This window comes from Silurus meridionalis, chromosome 10, assembly GCF_014805685.1.
Source record: "Silurus meridionalis isolate SWU-2019-XX chromosome 10, ASM1480568v1, whole genome shotgun sequence".
NCBI lineage: Eukaryota > Metazoa > Chordata > Actinopteri > Siluriformes > Siluridae > Silurus > Silurus meridionalis.
The window spans coordinates 11,588,143-11,606,777 of record NC_060893.1 but is presented as its reverse complement, the minus strand read 5'-3'; the positions used below and the strand labels follow the sequence as shown (position 1 = coordinate 11,606,777).

General features: G+C 35.7%; 1 protein-coding gene across 2 annotated transcripts; it reads right to left on the bottom strand.

Moving 5' to 3' along the window:
• Positions 1-8,431: 8,431 nt before the first annotated feature.
• Positions 8,432-17,904, bottom strand: ca12 (carbonic anhydrase XII). Of its 2 annotated transcripts, XM_046858691.1 has the most exons (10): positions 17,669-17,904; positions 17,326-17,581; positions 16,257-16,277; positions 13,780-13,959; positions 12,485-12,627; positions 11,402-11,497; positions 11,251-11,314; positions 10,963-11,120; positions 10,487-10,613; positions 8,432-9,813 (listed from the first exon to the last, which is right to left on the bottom strand). In XM_046858691.1, exons 2-10 carry the CDS (start codon positions 17,378-17,380, stop codon positions 9,134-9,136), a joined length of 1,524 nt encoding a protein of 507 aa, XP_046714647.1. In that variant the 5' UTR covers positions 17,381-17,581; positions 17,669-17,904; the 3' UTR covers positions 8,432-9,133. The 2 variants fall into 2 exon arrangements, with proteins under 2 accessions (XP_046714647.1, XP_046714648.1); XM_046858692.1 differs by lacking the exon at positions 17,326-17,581.
• Between the last annotated feature and the right edge of the window lie 731 nt (positions 17,905-18,635).

Below are 18,635 nucleotides of genomic sequence, written 5' to 3'. Positions count from 1 at the left end.
GCGTTGTCCTGCAGGAACACTGCGGGCTGATTGGGTGATGAACGCAGGGAAGTACCCATATGTTGTTGAAGGAGGTGCTGATAAACATTTGCATTCACTCTGCCATGTAGCTGTTTAAAAGGCCCAACTCCTGCTGCAGAAAACATGCCCCAAACCATGACACTTCCTCCTCCACTTTTCACTGACTTCTTTACACACTTTGGGTTCAGCCTTTTCCAGTTTGTTGCCGAACATAATGTTTTCCATCGGACCCAAATAAATTAAACTTGCTTTCATCACTGAAGTGAACTTTGGACCAGTTCTCCTCTGTCCACACAACATGCGCCTCAGCAAAGCTTAGTCTAGCCTTTTGATTCTTTCTGCTAATGAGAGGTTTGGTCACTGCAGAGTGGGCTTTCAGTCCAAATGCTCTTAAACGTCGAGACACAGTATGACGAGACAGATCCTTACCCTGTTCAGCACTGAACTGGTGAGCAATTCCAGCTGCAGTGTGGAAACGAGTGCCCATTGAGATCCTCTGCAGTATCCTGTCCTCTCTTGTATTTGTCTTCTGTGGATGACCAGCCTTCTTGGTGGACTTGAATGAGTTTGTGATGTTGTAAAGAGTCAATATTCTTGAAATCACAGATTTGGAATGACCAACTTGTCTTGCTATGGCTGATAGGGTCGTCCCTTTGGCTTCATCTGGACAACCTGCTGCCAGTTAAATAGGGGTTGACAGATAATCAAGGAAATTAGCACCAGGTTCCAGATTAACACCAATAACTGGGAGGTATCTGAAAGTGTTCTCTAATTTTGATCAGTGTGTTTTCTGCAAAATAATGTTTTTTTTTAAATGCCTTAATTTGTGGAAAAGGTGTTTTGGTAGCATGGTATAGACAGGACAAAAACTCCTTCAACTGTTAAGCAGTGGAAGATGACATTATTTCAGAATTGTTCAAATGTTTATACATTGTTCTCTAATTTTGTTTGGGGGTATTTATATATATATATATATATATATATATATATATATATATATATATATATATATATATATATATATATATGTGTGTGTGTGTGTGTGTGTGTGTGTGTGTATGTATGTTTTAATTCATTTAACTTTTTTTAATTATAAACACAGACATATTGGTATCTCGTATTGGTCATTTCAATTTCTGTATACCTTACTTCCTTTATTTCTGCATCCTTTTCAGACTATTTAAGTCAGAGAAGGTCACTGTAAAAACACAATTGACATAAGTTTTTTACCCTTTCAATGTCTACAGAGAACTGCTGAGAGAATGGTGGGTTGGTCATTAAAAACTAATTTTAAGGCTAATGGTTAGTTCCATATTTGTAATATGAGTGTAAAATGTGGGACAGAGTCATGTAATCAGAGCCAGGTCTTTTGCACAGTAGCCTCATTTGCTCTTTCCGAATCTTTTTACACTTCTGGGTTTTTCCATCCACTTTGAAATAAAGGACATAAGAATGCATTATAGCAAAGCACCCATTATGCTGGCACACTGCCACAAGAGATATAGTTTATTAGCCTACCCCATGTTCAATGTTTCATAACAACATGGAAGTTAACAATGTGACATCAGTGTTCTTTGACACTCGTCTTGTGGTCTAAAAAAACTGACACAATGTCCTGCTTTAAACTCAGTTTATGTATGTTCTGTAACATGCATGACTGATATTTTGTTGTTGTTTGTTTACTTTAAATTTGCCACAGGGATGTAGGTAATGTCTCCAGTTTTTGCAGTCATCTTCGTGTCACTATAAAGCAGGTTCTCACCATTCCATTATTACTGATTTGTTTATGTGATAAAATACAAATTAAATAGCCCTTTATTTTTATATCTATTTCCTGTTGTTCTAACAAGGTCTTCTATTGGCTGTACATTTATGGTGCATAAAAAATAAACCATGAGTGTTTTTTGAACAGTTTCTCATGTTTTTTTCCAACAAAAGCCTTCACGATAAGCCTGTAAACTACTGGTAAACTATATATGAACAGTTCCACTATATATTTATCATACAGTGCAGAACAAATGCAACCATTATGGAAATAATAACATTTTACCATAACAGCATTTTACTATACATTTCACAGTGTATTTATAATTCTGATCAAGATGTTTACACACAAAAACACATACTGTTTGGTAATAACATTTACATGTAAAAACCTTCAGGAAATACATAGCATATTCTCTGGACTTGAATAATTTAAATGAAAGGAATGCACAGTGCATTTTGTGTTGTGGGTTAACACATATAATATGCATCAAATCCAACATTTGGCAAATATGTCAGTGCTACAAGATAAAAAGAAAAAATACTGTTAAATGCTTTTATTTTGATGAGTATAATAAAATAGAACAAGTGACATCTGATAAGCAATCAGTATTGCTTTTTACCCATAGAAACCATGACCAGCTTTCACTTAGTGCTGTCGAGGTGCAGTCTATATGAAAGATCAATGAGAGTGCATGGGAATTTGTCTTGTGATTTTTCGGGGACAGTGAGGTCAAAGGTGAACCCACGTGCAGCCTAAGAAACAATGAGGCATTTCTGTTCAACGTTCAGTGGGAATGAATTGTGCTTTATTTGCATGAAGCATAGTGCCCTTTCATTATTCTAATCGACAGAGCTGCACGATACTAAACACTGGGTGGAACCGACCTAACTACCCGTCTCACGCCACCTCAGATTAACAGTGAACCACAATGTACGCGAACAGTGGCTGCGTTTTTCCACTACCTATGTCTGGAAGGATGGAGAGACATAAATGCCACGATCTTAAGAAAACCGCCCACAGATGAAGGATATACCATGTCTACACCTGACATGCACTGCTGGAAAAGCACTTCTAACTATGTATGTGTGATTGCTATAGCAAACGAATGCCGTAAATGACAGGATAATCTCTTCTAACCCCATACTTATAAAGAGGCTATATTGCGTGAAACATTTCCCAGTCTATCCCCACACAGAATTATGTTGGCTTTTTTGGTTTTGGCAGCCTTGTTCAAAAAATAAATCAAAGGGAGAAGTTCATGTTGGAATGTGCAGAGAAGAAAGCTTGACCAAGAAAAAGCGATCCATGCATGTTTATATATACAAACTATTTTGCCAAATGTCTTGGCTCGCCTGCTTTCACATGCAAATTTATTTGAGTGACATCCGATTCTTAAGTCATAGGGTTTAATATGATGTTTGCTTACCCTTTGCAGCTATTTTCCCTTTCAACTCTTCTGAGAAGGCTTTTCACAAGATCGGGTTGAGGTCAGGACTCTGTGCTGGCCAGTCAAGTTCTTCCACACCAAACTCACTCATCCATGTCTTTATGGGCCTTGCTTTTTGCACTGGTACATAGTCATGTTAGAACAGGAACAGGCCATCCCCAAACTGTTCCCACAAAGTTGGGAGCATGAATTGTCCAAAATGTCTTGGTATGCTGAAGCATTAAGAGTTCCTTTCACTGGAACTAAGGGGCCGAGTACAACTCCGAAAAAACAATCCCACAACCCCCCTCCACCAAATTTTACACTTGGCACAATGCAGTCAGACAAGTATCATTCTCCTGGCAACTGCCAACCCCAAACTCATCCATCGAATTGAAGGATGGTGAAGCGTAATTCGTCACTCCAGAGAATGCATCTCCACTGCTCTAGAGTCCAGTCTGCTTTACACTGCATCCGATGCTTTGCATTGCACTTGGTGAGGTAAGGCTTTGATGGAGCTGCTTGTACCATGGAAACCCATTCCATATCGCTCTCTACGCACTGTTCTTGAGCTAATCTGAAGGCCACATGAAGTTTGGAGGTCTGTAGCTATTGACTCTGCAGAAAGTTGTTGGCCTCTGTGCACTATGCATCTTAGCATTTGCTGACCCGCTCTGTGATTTTACATGGCTTAACACTCTGGACTTGCTGTTGTTCCCAATTGCTTCCACTTTGTTATAATACCACTAGATTTGACTGTGGAATATTTAATAGCGAGGAAATTTCACAACTCGACTTATTGCACAGGTGGCATCCTATCATGGTACCATACTGGAATTCACTGAGCTCCTTAGATTCTTCTTCCATTTTTTTCACAAATGTTTGTAGAAGCGGTCTGCATGCCCAGATCCAATAATGGAAGTGATTGGACCACCTGACTTCAATGATTTTGTTGGGTGAGCGAACACTTTTGGCAAAATAGTATACTGTATATACATAAATATATATGCACCGAAATCTATCATGATGCACACATCCAGTAATTAGAGCCGTCTGTGTGGAAACATGGCAAAAGTTCTGTTTGGTGTCCTGATGATTTAAATCATTTAAAACTTCATAATTACTTTAAAACATTTGCATCAATATTTTCTTTTCATGCTCTATGTTAAGTATGGTTTCACTAATAATGAATATACATTTGTATAAAGCATCCATATTTGTCCATGCCCATGTTGATTGAACTTGAAAAGTATTCATTTGAAGTACATTTAAACAGATAAAAATGTGCGATTAAGTTGCAATTAATCACAAGTTAACTCATGACAGTAATGTGATTAATCGCAATAAAATATTTTAATAAATTAACAACCCTAATATATACATATAAATGCAACCACCCATCCTGGGACCCTTAACTGAAGGTCAGGAGCACAAATATAAAAGATTTATGGTATTCTTCTTAGAGTTCTGGGTTCATGTATACTTTTCAAAGGTATAATTTTGCAGATACATCATTGCCCAGGTCTTCAGATGTGGGTTAGGAAATACTGAATTACATGCCGGTGCTTCTCTCTTTTCCCTCCAATTTCTTGCATCCATCAGCTTTTATGTTTGCTTGGTCAGCCTTTAAAGACACACATCCTTAAATTTAACATTGCATAGTACTCCACTTATTAAAGTTTTAATTTGTGATTAAGTAATGTGATTTAGTAATTTCTAATTCATGCCTTCTAAAAAATATTAGAAAATTAATTGTCAGTAATTAATAGATTTCCTGACACAAATCAAAGTTTAATTTAGTGAAAAAGCTTTGTGAAACATTTTGACGTTTAGCACTGTCTATCTGCTATTATAAGTTCACCATTCTCTAATGTGTTGCTTCATACTTACTTTTACTTGAGATGTACAGACAAAGTATAGCAACTAATACATTTGCATGTCTGTAATACATGCATTTAATACATTGAATGTCATTATTATTATTATTATTATTATTATTATTACTTGCTGTTTTATTTTATTTTAGATGTTTATTTTATATATAATATATATTAAAGTCAACTTTCAAAGTAAAATACATTAATTATTTTAATTCATTAGGTTAGGTTGAAATATTAGCTTTTGTTCTTACAAATGGATTGTATTTTGTTTAAAATGCATGTATTTCTTTTATTTATTTTTGTTTTGTGTTGCCCTTTATAGAGCACTTTGATCAAGAGACAATAATGCGTAAATGACAAAAATATGTATTAGAATGAACACTCTTGGTTTTCCATCCATTTTTTCCTATTTCTATCACAGTAAGTTTTTCGAAAGAGTGTTTTTTCATATTAGCCCCATATTCAAATTTGGGTATAACAATATCATTATACCTTTTTTTTTCTTCTTCTTCTTTCATGGAATGCTGAGCATGGAGCCGTCAGGAAGGAGGAAAAGAGAAAGGCCAAAGAGGAGGTTTTCCGGATGTGGTGAAGAAAGACATGCAGGTAGTTGGTTTAAAAGAGTGCAGATGTAGAGGACAGAGTAGTATAGAGATGGATGGTCCACCCCAAGGGAGCAGCCATCTCTATACTACTCTGTCCTCTACATCTGCTCCATGCTCAGCATTCTCCTACCAATATACCCCATGTCCCTCCTCTGCACATGTCCAAACCATCTCAATCTCACCTCCCTCACCTTGTCCCAAAACGTCCTACATGTGCTGTCCCTCTAATAAACTAATTTCTAATCTTGTCCATCCTCGTCACTATACCTTTTTTTACTAGGATATTTAATTTATCATTTTGTATTAAATCAAGCAAAATAAATATACATTTATGTAGTTTGTACCTGTTGGTAGCCAATATTAAGTGTTTATAGTTTTACAAACATAAAGGCAGACAACTTTACAAAATATTGCATTAGTTACTGATAATTTGGGCCATGTCTCATTTTGTAAAACTTGTGGATTTTGGTGGTATTAGTTTCAGTTACTTGTTGTTAGATATTTGTTAATTACACAATTGGGTTTTTGCAACAAGCAAGATAATAAATATATTTTAACTTTACCTTTTCTTTAAAAAACAACAAATGAATGTGATGATACTCAGGATCCCCAACCCAGATGCCAGCAAGATAAAACCAAATATAGCACCTGTAAGAATAGTTAATGTGAGTGTATGAGGGTATACATTTGTCAGACATCATGACAAGACAGTGAAGTGTGTTTCAGTATGTGAAGTGAGGACATTGTTGTATAAAAGTATCTGCTGAATGGTAATTTTGAAGCGAGTGGCTTGATCAACTGACACATAAAGCATGGAGACAATTTTGCTAGCATAAGAGTCATCAGCTTTTGTTATTACCAGATATAAGTATATGTTTAGTATATTAACAAAGTGTTCAGGTACCCTATACTGTACATACAAATAAAGTTAAATATAGTGGAAACAATAAAATATACATACAATGAAGCAGTGCTATTTGACACTCATTGTTATGCTCATGGTATATGAATGTAACTAATATTTCTGTTACAAATATTTTATACTTTTCAAGTTAAATAAATACAAATTTTAGAGCATAAGAGTGCATTTTATGAATGGTTTTGCATAGGAAGGCAGTCTAGCTTTTCACACACATGTCTATTTTAAAGCCCATTATAACAGAGGGAACAGACTGAACAGTTAGATATTAATTATTTTTAGTGGTAATCATTTATACAAGATCAGATGAGGCTCAAAGAAAACCGTCCATGTGATCATGACTCATTCATCCAACAGAAAACGTTTGTCTACACAAAAAGTGAGAAAATAAACTCACTCATCACATGCAATTATTTGAACTAATATTTTCTAAGAATTACATGGTGTACAGCAAAACTTAAAAAGTGAATTTAGTAAAAAAATTACTGTGTGTGCGTGATCGGCACCCTATAAAAGACCTATTGTGTCCTATTCAGGGTGTATTTTACACCAGGATAAATGAGGAAGAATGAATAACCAAACTATGAAAGGTACGTATGGGCACTATATGGATTTTACAGTATTCTGTGAGTTTTTTTTTTTTTTAAACTAAAGCCTGAAACCTTTCCAAAAAGTTGTCCAATAGCGATTTCTAACAAACCTGACATCATGAAAAACATGACATCACATAATTATGTAACTTTGGATATTAAATGTTCCCAATCAATACTTAGTTTCCTGTGAGTTCAAGTTTGTGTGTCTATAACAAGTGTAGATGTTCAAGATAACTTTTTATAAGTACTCACAAATGGAGTTTATACATAAATCTTTTCTTATATCACTACATATTCCATCTGGATGGGTTGTTTTAACCAAAATAAACTGTCAACTTGGTTACTTTGATGGGGGCCAAGTGGAACCTGTTTTAAATAAAGTTTCTTTGTATACAATTATTTAAGCAACACAACAAACATGAGATTTATTTCGATTATAAGGCATATACTTAAGTCATTGTGTACCTGTAAACAAATTGGCTTTGAACATCCCTGAGTGGATTTAAAAAGGGTTTGCTGATTGGCACCTTGTGCTACTGACCTCACTGTCGTAAGTGTATCATTTGTAGAGTCCTCAAACTGTTTATAATAATCTGTGAATAAACTTGACCATGTTAGTGGTTCTTAATGTGATGGTAATACTGTCTGAGCTAGCCACATGATAAACACCACTTGTCACAAGCAAACGTTATGGTGGCATGTAAACACTGAGATGTGAGTGAACCATGGAAACCCCTGAAGCCACTGTGGTCTTGTATATACACACTTAAGCAAGTAAAATATTATATTAGTAATGCTTTGGAATAACGATGAATGTTACAATATCAAATGAACAGTTAGTGGTAAGGCATCCCTCAACTGCCTCATACATCATATAAACAAACAGTGTAAAAGTTCTTGCAGGTTACTACAGATAAGGATGTCAGTACAGTGAGAAAGAAGGCAGAGAACATTGCATATTACATACCCCAGCTCCAAGTAAAGTCACCTTAGTAAAACAGAAAGAAGAAAGCACTTTAACAAAAGAGGAGCATGCAGAAAAATAGGCTACAGTGTGTAATCATTTTGATTATGTGAAACATAATTAAACATAGGACTCACAACACCTCATGTGCAACATATATCCTATAAAGATAAAATGTAAAATAAAAAAGTAAAAAAGCATGAGGAAAAAATAAAAATGTAATAAAATGCAACACATGCAGTTTAAGTGCTTTATTGTTTTTCTTCTACACATGATGCAATTCACAATATGTCATTTTTTTGTGTTTTTTCTTTGGTCTAAACCCACATCTAAAGCTATACAAGACAGAAAACACAGAATTTCTTTAGCTACAGTTTTCCACTTTGTATGACTATAATTGCTTTACTATGTAATTATTGTGACACAAATAAAACAGAACTTAACCCAATAAAATACAAAAATATCTTCTTGCCAGGAAAGAACCATATTCTGTGAATTCTTTTGTTGATGTTTTGGCTTAAAATCTTTTTATGTGTTCTGTACATACTTCCTAGTATGTAAATAATTGTCTGCCACATGAGGTGCTCAATGATTATACCCAACGTATTTCTCGTACCAACATCACACAAATGTGTAATGGAAGGATTTGTTTTAAATGATAAACCATACCTGTACATTATAAATATGTAAACTTCTATTTGTAAAATAAATATGTAAAGCATCAATTGTCACATAACTATCACTAATTCTGCCATTTGTTGTTTTCACTGTGTCCATGCAAAAGTACAATTTATCTCCCAATCCCATAAACCCATGTATCATAAATTACTACTAAAACTCTGGTTAAATAAACAGAGTTTTTTATAAGAACTAAATATTTAGACCCTGCATGTTACAAGGCCTTTGATGACTATTATAATGTGCTATGCAGCCTGTGTTTATAGCTTCGGTGGGGTTTTAATCCTCCCACTCCACAGGCTGCAGTCTGTGATTAGTAGGCACCATGTTGTGGCTGTTCTTCAGGACAGCAGCTTGGGTTTGCCCTGATATCTTGGTCAGTGCTGAGCCCTGGTACTGTGTCATAGGTTTTTGCTTATGTCCCTGACTCGCTTTGGTTAGGGCCTGATCCAGCTCATTTGCCTCATCAGTGGGTCTGGAACGAAGAAGGTGTCTGATTGTTAGCAAATCCAAATCAGACCTGCAGTTTAAGTAGCTCTTCAGGTTCAGATCTGGAAACACTGCTTTTCTTAGAGCTTGGATCATCTGAGCATCTGCATGATGTTTTGTGACCCAAACAGATACGTTTTTTTCCATGGATATAAAACACAATGCATCATCATTTATAGCAGACATCCCCATGTAGGACCTTCCATGAGTGTTCCTCCAGACTGATGGATTATTTCTGGTGACATTGAGCCCCTTGTTCTTCTGATGTTTCTCAGTAGACTGGCCCAAAGGCTGTTGATTAGAATTGTTCCTCCACTTTTTAACAGCCCAGTTTTTTCTTTGGAGTTTAGGTAAAAGATGATGAAGTCCTTCATCTGCAAGATCTGCAAGGTCTCCATTAATTAAGTGTTGGATGACCAGCCTCCTCTGCATGGGAGATGCCACTGAAGTGGTACCATGCAGTCCCCAGCCTGCACCACACACAAGTTCAAAGAAGGTCAAACGTCAGCTGTAAAGGCTTTTTCAAGCCACGTATGTCCGTATAACATGTATGTAGGTTGGAAAAGCAGGCGTGCTGCAGACTGATCATGTTTTCACATAATCACAGAATTAAGCTTTAAAAGAAAGCGGGAATATGTAAAGAAAAAGTATAAGCACCAGAAGCACCAAGTGAAAATGAGATATGTATATAATGCACATCTTCATTTGCAAAACTGGCAAAGACACCAAGAATTCAGTAGCCATGAATTAATGCATCTTTCATCATGCCACCGTAATAAAGCTTTTTACCTCTAGATCACTACATGCACTTATTTTGAGCATACAGCCTTTAGAGCATACTCGTGGTTAAAAGCAGTTTATTCATAGAGGCATTTAATTGTAGGGCAACATTTTAATCCAAATGTAAATAAGAAGCTTTTTGACAAAGAATACAAGTAAGAGTGCAGTCTGCAGTCAGATTTATAGCATCAAAGTAGCAGTAAGTAAAGTAGACATGTCTTAGAACAAGTCAATAGCATTTTAATAACCCATTTAATACCACATCCTCATATCAAAACAAGCAATTCATCATACAGTCATTAAATAGACAATTTACCATAAGTCTCCCAAAGTAACAAAGGAACTATCCCATGCTGTACTCACTCTGCTGAAAGGAGGCCAGAACCACTCTGCTGTCCATTTGCTGGGGCTTACGGTAATTCCCAACCAGAGGAACTGTAGCTGCTTCTTGAGGATGAGAAGATAATAGAGCAGTGGCTAAAGCCAAATACTGTAAAAACATGACAAGAACAAAAACATAGCATTAATTAAATGTTGGCTGTAATGGTTTTATAGCTGAAAACGAATGCAACGTTAATAATGTTGAATGGTCTATGCTATATATAAATTATAAAGAGGTTTATGTTCAAAGTGTTTAGTTAAGAGTTAGTGAAATCAGCTGAACTGCAATAAAAGGCATTCTTTGTGATGCTTACAATTAACAAATATTTTTGTTTCAATGTTCCTGTTTATTCTGTTTATCTGTCCTTCAACTGTGTAATTACAGTATTAAGTAAAAAGTTGAAAAACCTTTGCACTTAGTAGTTAAGTGTGGGTGTGTTTGGTTTATGTAGTTGTACCTGTCTGAGAGAGATGCTGACTGGATTCCTGAACACTGTCCAGAGCACACTGGGGTAGCAGGGTGGAGTGGTAAGAGAACCATCGTAGCGGTAGTACTCATCCAGACGAGTAGGAAGCAGCTCCCGAATGTTAAATCCTGCCACCTGCAATTTCTGACCTGTCACGTCCAATGAGAGCAAATATGAGCTTCAACCTGAACGTAATTGCAGTAGATAATATCATTACAACCTCTAAATACTATAAATACTACTGCAATACTTTGTAAATTAAAAAAGAAAAAAATATACCGTTATATTTAATGCCTTTAATAAATTTGAGAAACCGGTCAAAAGCAGGATTGAATTCTCCCACCTTCATTAAAAAAACAAAAAATTTTTAAATGCAGCAATTTTAAGCCTTTACAAAAAAGTGTTTGTTTTCTTTAGAATATCAGCTCACCTCAATAAAAACACCCAGCACAGCAAGGCCATCAGACTTGTCCACTGCTTGGGAGATGTTGTGATACTTGGCAGAATTGAAGTGCACCAAATGCATCTGAGATAACCAGAGGAAAACATGGAACAAACCCCTCTTTTCCTGGTACACTACATATTACCTAATGCATTTGGTGTATTTACTGACATTACATTCCTTGTAAAATAATAACATTTAGGAATTTTATTTAAATTTTTCATTAAGCACAAAAAAATAAAAATAAAATATGCTCAGAGGTTTAATGAAGAATTATTTATGTTGGCTAAGTGGGCTTAATTATCCAGTGAACAGTTAAAAAAAGAAGTGTATACCACAGAAAGATGAATTAGGATTAGAAAAATTGAAAATAACTGTAAGAGACGTTTTTTTTCTTACCATACATTGTAATATTTAGTTGTCTAAAATGCAAACTTCAGAAAACTTCGGGAAATCCACTAATTTAGTAAGCTGCTCATTTGAAATTATTGTCGTTTTTCCATGGACCATCCTAAGAAACTAGTTAGAGGCAAACATATCCACTGAAAAAGCCACAAATTACTGGATTCCTTTGATTTTAGTTGAAAAGACAGGGCCAAGATCCCAAAAAGACATAATTTGTCCTGCTTCGAGATGTACTTGAGGATGACACAGATGCTCTTGTTCATGCCTGAGTACAACCAGATATCCAAGTGGTGTCCCAAATACTAGTTTTAGCTATTCCTAATCAACTTTCCCCAGTGCAATGTCAAATATCATAAGCAGTGTAGGCAACCTCTTTTTTAAGACAGCCGTGGTGCCTCACTGTTTCTGAGATAAAGATATGCATGTGCTTTCTCAGTCCTAAATTGCATGTGTTTTCTCAGCCCTAAATTGCAAATGTCTGTAAGCCTAAAATCAGAATGTTACATATTCTGTTGGGTAAAATATAAGCATGGGTTGTGAAGGAATCCATGCTGCAAGACCAGACACCACATGTGGTGTCAATTATAAAGTAAGAATGAACCTGAAGCTCTTTTCGCCTATATGAATAGGTGTATGCCATTAGAAAAACCGAGATTAGTGGGTCACCTCAGCTGCGAACTGCTTGCCATTGATGGTGTGTTCAGAGCCAGTCGGTGTGTTGGAGGAGCCCCAGTGGAAGTGAAGCTGAGCTGCTGAGTAGCGATGGGGCAGACCAGAGAGATGCATCCGCGATGGCAGAGACAGCTGCACTGTGGTTATTATACACAAACACACACTTTAGACCTGACTCACATAGATTATATGTAATGATGTCACTAAATGTATGTGTCAATGTATAAGAAAAGGAGCTCCAAAATAGTACACAATCGTTGGTAAAAAAAAAAGTAAAACAAATGTATAATGTCTGATACACTGATAAGCTTGGTGTCTCTCCAGTCAGCAATAACATAAGCGCCAGTAAAATCGCAAGGTTGCCGTGAGATCAGGATCTCTCCTATTCACACCACAAACACCTGTCTATTCTAAGCAGTTGAGGACGGTGTTAATTGCCACAGCTCTTATGTGCAAATATTATAGAATATATGATTCCTGATTAGAAAATGTCCAAGTTCAAAAAGAATACACAAAAGTAACAATTTGCAAAGTAAACACTCAAACAAAGCATGCAATTAGGATCAACATATAATCCTGTTGCTTATGTGGTACTATTTCTTTGCTTAACCAAGGTTACCAGGGTTATTATTATGCTTTAAACTTAATATACAACCAAAAATGAGATCAACGTATTTAAGAGATGGCAGACACTTTGTTGTTGAAAGGATTAGCTTGTGTCTGAGTCACAACTAAGAATACTCAATACTTTACTAAAAATATGAGAAGGCTTTTGTTTCTGCACATATAGATGGTTATCTTAATAAGATGTTAATTATAGAATATTGCTGTGCCTGACATACAAATAAATAATGTTATTGTCTCTATGCTGGACTAGATATGTGGATCGAGAAGAAAGACTATTCTCCGCACTGTGACTGACACGTCTCTGTAAGTTTTTAGCTTGGAAAGTTTTGCTGGTCAAAGGCTTTTAAAGCAATTACAGTTTACCCACTGCTGACAATTAAATATAAATGAATATTTTTAATGTGATATATAAAATACTATTTATGGACTTTTCCAAAAAAAAATTGTAATGGAACTCGAATTGATTAATATGTTGATATCGACTGTATGTCAAATATAGACCTATATGATATACTGTAATTGTGTGCTATATGCTACAATGTGGATCGAAAATTTCTAATTCCACAGTATTTAAACCCATTTTTTGGCATTGAAAATTTGGATATGAATTTGTCTTGCATTGTACTGTACTTTATTGTATTGTATATTTAGAGCTCTTATACCAGAGTGTCCATTGTTGCTAAGAGTCAGCTGCTCTTCGCTAGACAAGTTGTAGTCCTGCAGCTGAATGGGCAGCAGGTCTGGATCAAATCTCAGCAGCTCAGGCTGAAAGTTTATGGGGGACTGGAATGCCCCTCCACAGTATGGATAATTTCTTGACCACTGAGGCTCTCCATCAGGACCTAAAACCAACAGTAGTAAACCAGAATCAAATATATCTTTTGACATACATGACTGCACTTTTTCTCTTAACTGCTTTTTTGTTAGCTCATTCAGGCTTTTGGAATTTATGTTCCACAAATAACTGCTCCTTTTTATAAAGTTAAAGGTGCCAGTGTCACATAATTGTTTTCAAACTTTTGCTTTGTAGAAGTTCCCCTGCTTGTGTATGGTTCATATAACGGCCACAAAAATATGCGCAAGCCATTAATATTAGGATCCTGAAGTGTTTTAGTGGAAGGGAAAAAAGGCAACTTGCTATCTGCAACCGCTTTGCTTTGCTTTGATTTAATTTGATTTGGAACAGAAATTCAAGGAGTTGATTGGCTAGGAACGAATTACCCTGCCTTAATTTCAACATTAATAATTATATATATAAAATATGTTGGAATCCAGCTTTTTTCATAAAACCAGTAGAATAAATAATGTTGTGGTTTGCCCGTTGTATAGAGGGAGAAGAATTTACAAAATTAACTACATTTAGTTTGGACACCATAATATGGTACTATATGACAAACTCTCTTCTCTGGCAAAGAGGTCATCACTTTTAAACCTGTGGCAGCTGTCTCACCACAAAGCCAATAAAGACTTGTAGTGTATGTAATAGCCCAAAACCCACAGGCTGCAAACTACATTGCATACTAATTATTGGTGTAATGGTAAACAAATTTCACAGTTCCGTAAGTCCCTCAGTTTTTAAATCTCGTTTCGGTTAAAGTTGAGTTAGTTAAAAAAATTGCAAAACATAAAATTGTTAGTTGCTTTTTATTAACAAAGATTATTATTAACATTTGTGAACATCAACAGTTTACATTTTTAAAACAATTTTAAATAAAATTGCCTGCTTGGTTTAATAATATATAAAATAATATTTTCGAATATTTTATAAAAATATAATATCTAAAAATAAAATAGAATAAATCTAATTAATTCAATACAGTTTTTATTATATTTATTAAATTGAGTAATTGCTAAAATTGGCACAAATTTAAATTAAATTAAATTAAATTAAATTAAATTAAATTAAATTAAATTAAATTAAATTAAATTAAATTAAATTGGTTACATCTGTTAGACCTAATCAGGGTAATACAGATATACAGTGTATATAAGTGTGTGAAGAGTGTGTGTCGGGCATAGTGGCATAGTGGCTTAGTGTTAGCCTGAATATCAGACATAGTGTTAGCCTAAAATTCAATTTTATCTTTAACTATCATGAAAACATCCTCTGTAACTCAGACAATAGACTAGCTGGGCATAGTGTGCCAGTCAATTGTGGAGTCACTGCCACTTATTTATTCTTAAGCACCATTAACAAAAAAAGGGACATAACATTGGATATAGTAGCTTGACACTCAAATAGCATTTCACAAAGTGTGTTCTTTTTTTAACCTTTGTAATCAACATGTAAAATAAATGACCTCCAATACTGCCACATGTACATTTAATGACATTCCCATATTCCAATTTATGGTGTTTCAAGCATTTATACCACTAAAGCCTTCGTCATCTCCGTACAAGGACTAACACCACAACCATATACCTATATAGCCTCAAAGACACACTACGCAAAGACGCAATACGACAGCACATATTCATTTAAAGCTATAAAAAGACCAGTTATGGCGTTAGAGGATATACATTTCCCAAAAGAAACATTCAACAACCGCTCAATATGTTGTCTTAAGTCTAAATACTCAATGAGCTTGTAATATGCTTATGAAAACAGAACTACACAGAACTTTGCTTTCAAGGAATCCTGTGTGAGAGATAACCAAACACTATGTGTCCACACTGTAATAACAGGCAGAGATGACAGTGAAAACAGTCTGTCACATAATAGCCATGCCTATTAGTGGGAAATGACAATTTGCTTGACTAACTATACAATGTAAACCAGAATAGCTTTGGTAAATAAAGCTTGCATTTATAGTGTCTATAAACAAGAACCTAACACTATGTTTAAATATAAACTTAACACTATATGCAATATAAACTGTGCATTTCATGTAAAAAAATATATATGTGCGTGTAAGGTCATTGGATGAAATGACATGGGGAAAGGTTCTTATCCATAGTCTTTATGGTATATTCTGCTTCATCTTCTTTAACTAATCAGGTGCCTTTTGAGACTACTGTATTTACATTTGTGGCATTTAGTAGATGCACTTGTCCAGAGTGATTGTATCTGTAGGCCACTGTATATGGTATTTATAGGGTAATAGATGAACCAAACACAATAATATACAATTTTACTTACCATCATATGTCCATTTTCCACCTAAGAGAGAGAGAGTTAGAGAAGCATGGTCAATAAAACCTTATGAACCCAAACACAATTTAAAATGAAGTCTGAGAAAGTGCTTTTGACACTGAATAAATGAGTCATTATTTCTCAGCCCGTATCACTGAACTACTAGGGTGATGCATTCCAATGTCACACCAGTGTCTCTGCTCTGCAGCATGAATGCCTGATTATTGCCAAGTGTTTCAGTTAATCCTGCTTTCCAGCTGAGTGTCTGACACTCAATTGTGTTCATGGACTACAACATGCAGATTGATAGCGAATCTTATGTAAGAGTGAGAGCCACACTTGGGCATCTTAACTGAAAAGGCTTTATTCTAAATAATGGCATAAAGCTATATAAGCAATAATAAAGGTAAAAGTGAAAATGAGCCACAACAGAGCTTGCAATCAACTCTGAAGGATGCCTCAGATAATATTTATAAGCCTGGCAGGAAGAAAACATTTTAAATGACACTAGTCACATCCTCCACTGGACAACAATGATCTGTGTGCATGAAAGTGTTTCTGAATAATGTGCTGAACAATGTTCTGCGTTGTCATCATTCCAATTTCTAATACAACTTTTGCGATAAATCATTCTAACAATATAACCTTCTAAAAACACCACCACTTAAACCAAAACCAAAAAGTTTTGATTTATAAAGCTGCAGTCTAGATTTATCTGCTGCTTTCACCTCATTCTCAGGAAGATTAGAAAATGTCATTAAAGCTGGAATACTATATATAATCAGCATTACTGCTGCTTTATTGTTAGATTGAAAATAATTTCAATGCTGTTGTATTTTGGCCCACATAAACTGCACTCTGCTCAATGCATCAGATCTTTGTTTCTCCTATATCCACAACCCTAAACAGTGTTTTATGCAGAATGTAGTGGAAAACAAGTACAATGCATGCACAAGTAGACAATGTCATGTAACAAAATGTGCAATATAGCCTTGTCTTAAAGCAATATCAACTTAGTCCAAACATTCAAGCAATGTAAAAGCATGCAAATTTATGCAAAATCTTCAAGTCTTACCATTAGAGGACAGTGGGAATGTTACCAGGGTCATTATCAGCAGATGAAATATCATGATGCCCAGGAAAATAAGCAAATCTGCTATCACTTTCCTCTATTAGTTGTCTCATGAGAGGAATCATAACAAATGTCTCCTGAGGCGTCTTTTATACTAAGCATGGTGCTGCGTCCTGTCTCAGCATGACGTCACCGCGATGTTGGAACACACCGGGTTACTTCAGCAAGATTCTAGGAGCGTGTGTGACTTCATAGACGACTAATTAGGTTCAGACAGACAAACAACGGTGACGCAAAAGAAAGCATTATGTCAGAAAGCGAATTAAATCTTTGCATTAGAGTTTACCTCAGAATTTGATCCAGTTGCGTCGTGTTGAGTCTCTTCCAGAAACAATTAGTGTTGTAGTGAAGTCCAAGTAAAAGTTTTGCAGCCAGCAGGGGGAGACAAACAGGAGGACATTATCACTCAGAAAAAAGGCATATACGTAACTGTACATCTTGCTATATGGTGAATCCCTTGAGCAAAGGGATTCTCACTCTTTGCACTCGGGCAGCTTTTTAACTGTAGAGCAAAACTTTCTGTCCCCTCTCAGACCAAGTTTATTTTTTTTTACAAAAATGTTTACAATTAAGGCATGAATCAGAACCAGAAGAGCTTTAATGCCAAGTATGGTTGCACTTGCTTGCTTAATTTGTTTTGATGACAAAAGCTTCCTGTTGCACATTTCTTCAAAAATAATAAATACGATAGAAATAAAAAATAAAATATTTAAAAAGTGTCATTGCACATTTTTATAAAGAAAAATACTAAAGATTATTATTGCACAGAAAATACTGAAGTAAATTTTTAAAAAGTGGTATTTAAGTGTTTGTAAGGTAGATTACCTGGGGGGAAAACATCTCTTGCACCCGGCTGTCCTGGTGTTCGGTGCTTTGTAGAGTCAGCCAGACAGCATCTTCTTTCATCTGCTCCCATTAGGGGGATTTAACCCCTCCGTCTCCATACCCCACATGTCCTCTACAACTGCCTCTTTCAAACCAACTACCTGCATGTCTTCCCTCACCACATCCATAATCCTCCCCTTTGGCCTTCCTCTTTTCCTCCTTCCTGATTGTAAGGAATGTTTTATCCTCTGCCGCTTGGGCAGGATTGCCTTCTGTCCCCTGGACAGGATACCCCTTAATTCAGCATTTCCGTCTCGATCTCTGCTCTCCTACGTATACGGGGAAGTCTCAATGAAACACACGAGTCTGTTCTGGGTCAACCTAATCTAGGACTAGTGATCAAGGATATCTTACACTGATGATTCCAT

What these genes read in the sequence shown, in the direction of transcription:
- ca12 (XM_046858691.1), bottom strand. Translation starts at nt 17,380, where the DNA reads ATGATATTTCATCTGCTGATAATGACCCTGGTAACATTCCCACTGTCC. An exon ending in ATTCCCACTGTCCTCTAATG is followed by an intron (nt 16,278 to 17,325) that starts GTAAGACTTGAA and finishes TCTCTCTCTTAG; the next exon opens with GTGGAAAATGGACATATGAT. An exon ending in TCTGGCCTCCTTTCAGCAGA is followed by an intron (nt 9,814 to 10,486) that starts GTGAGTACAGCA and finishes TGTGTGGTGCAG; the next exon opens with GCTGGGGACTGCATGGTACC.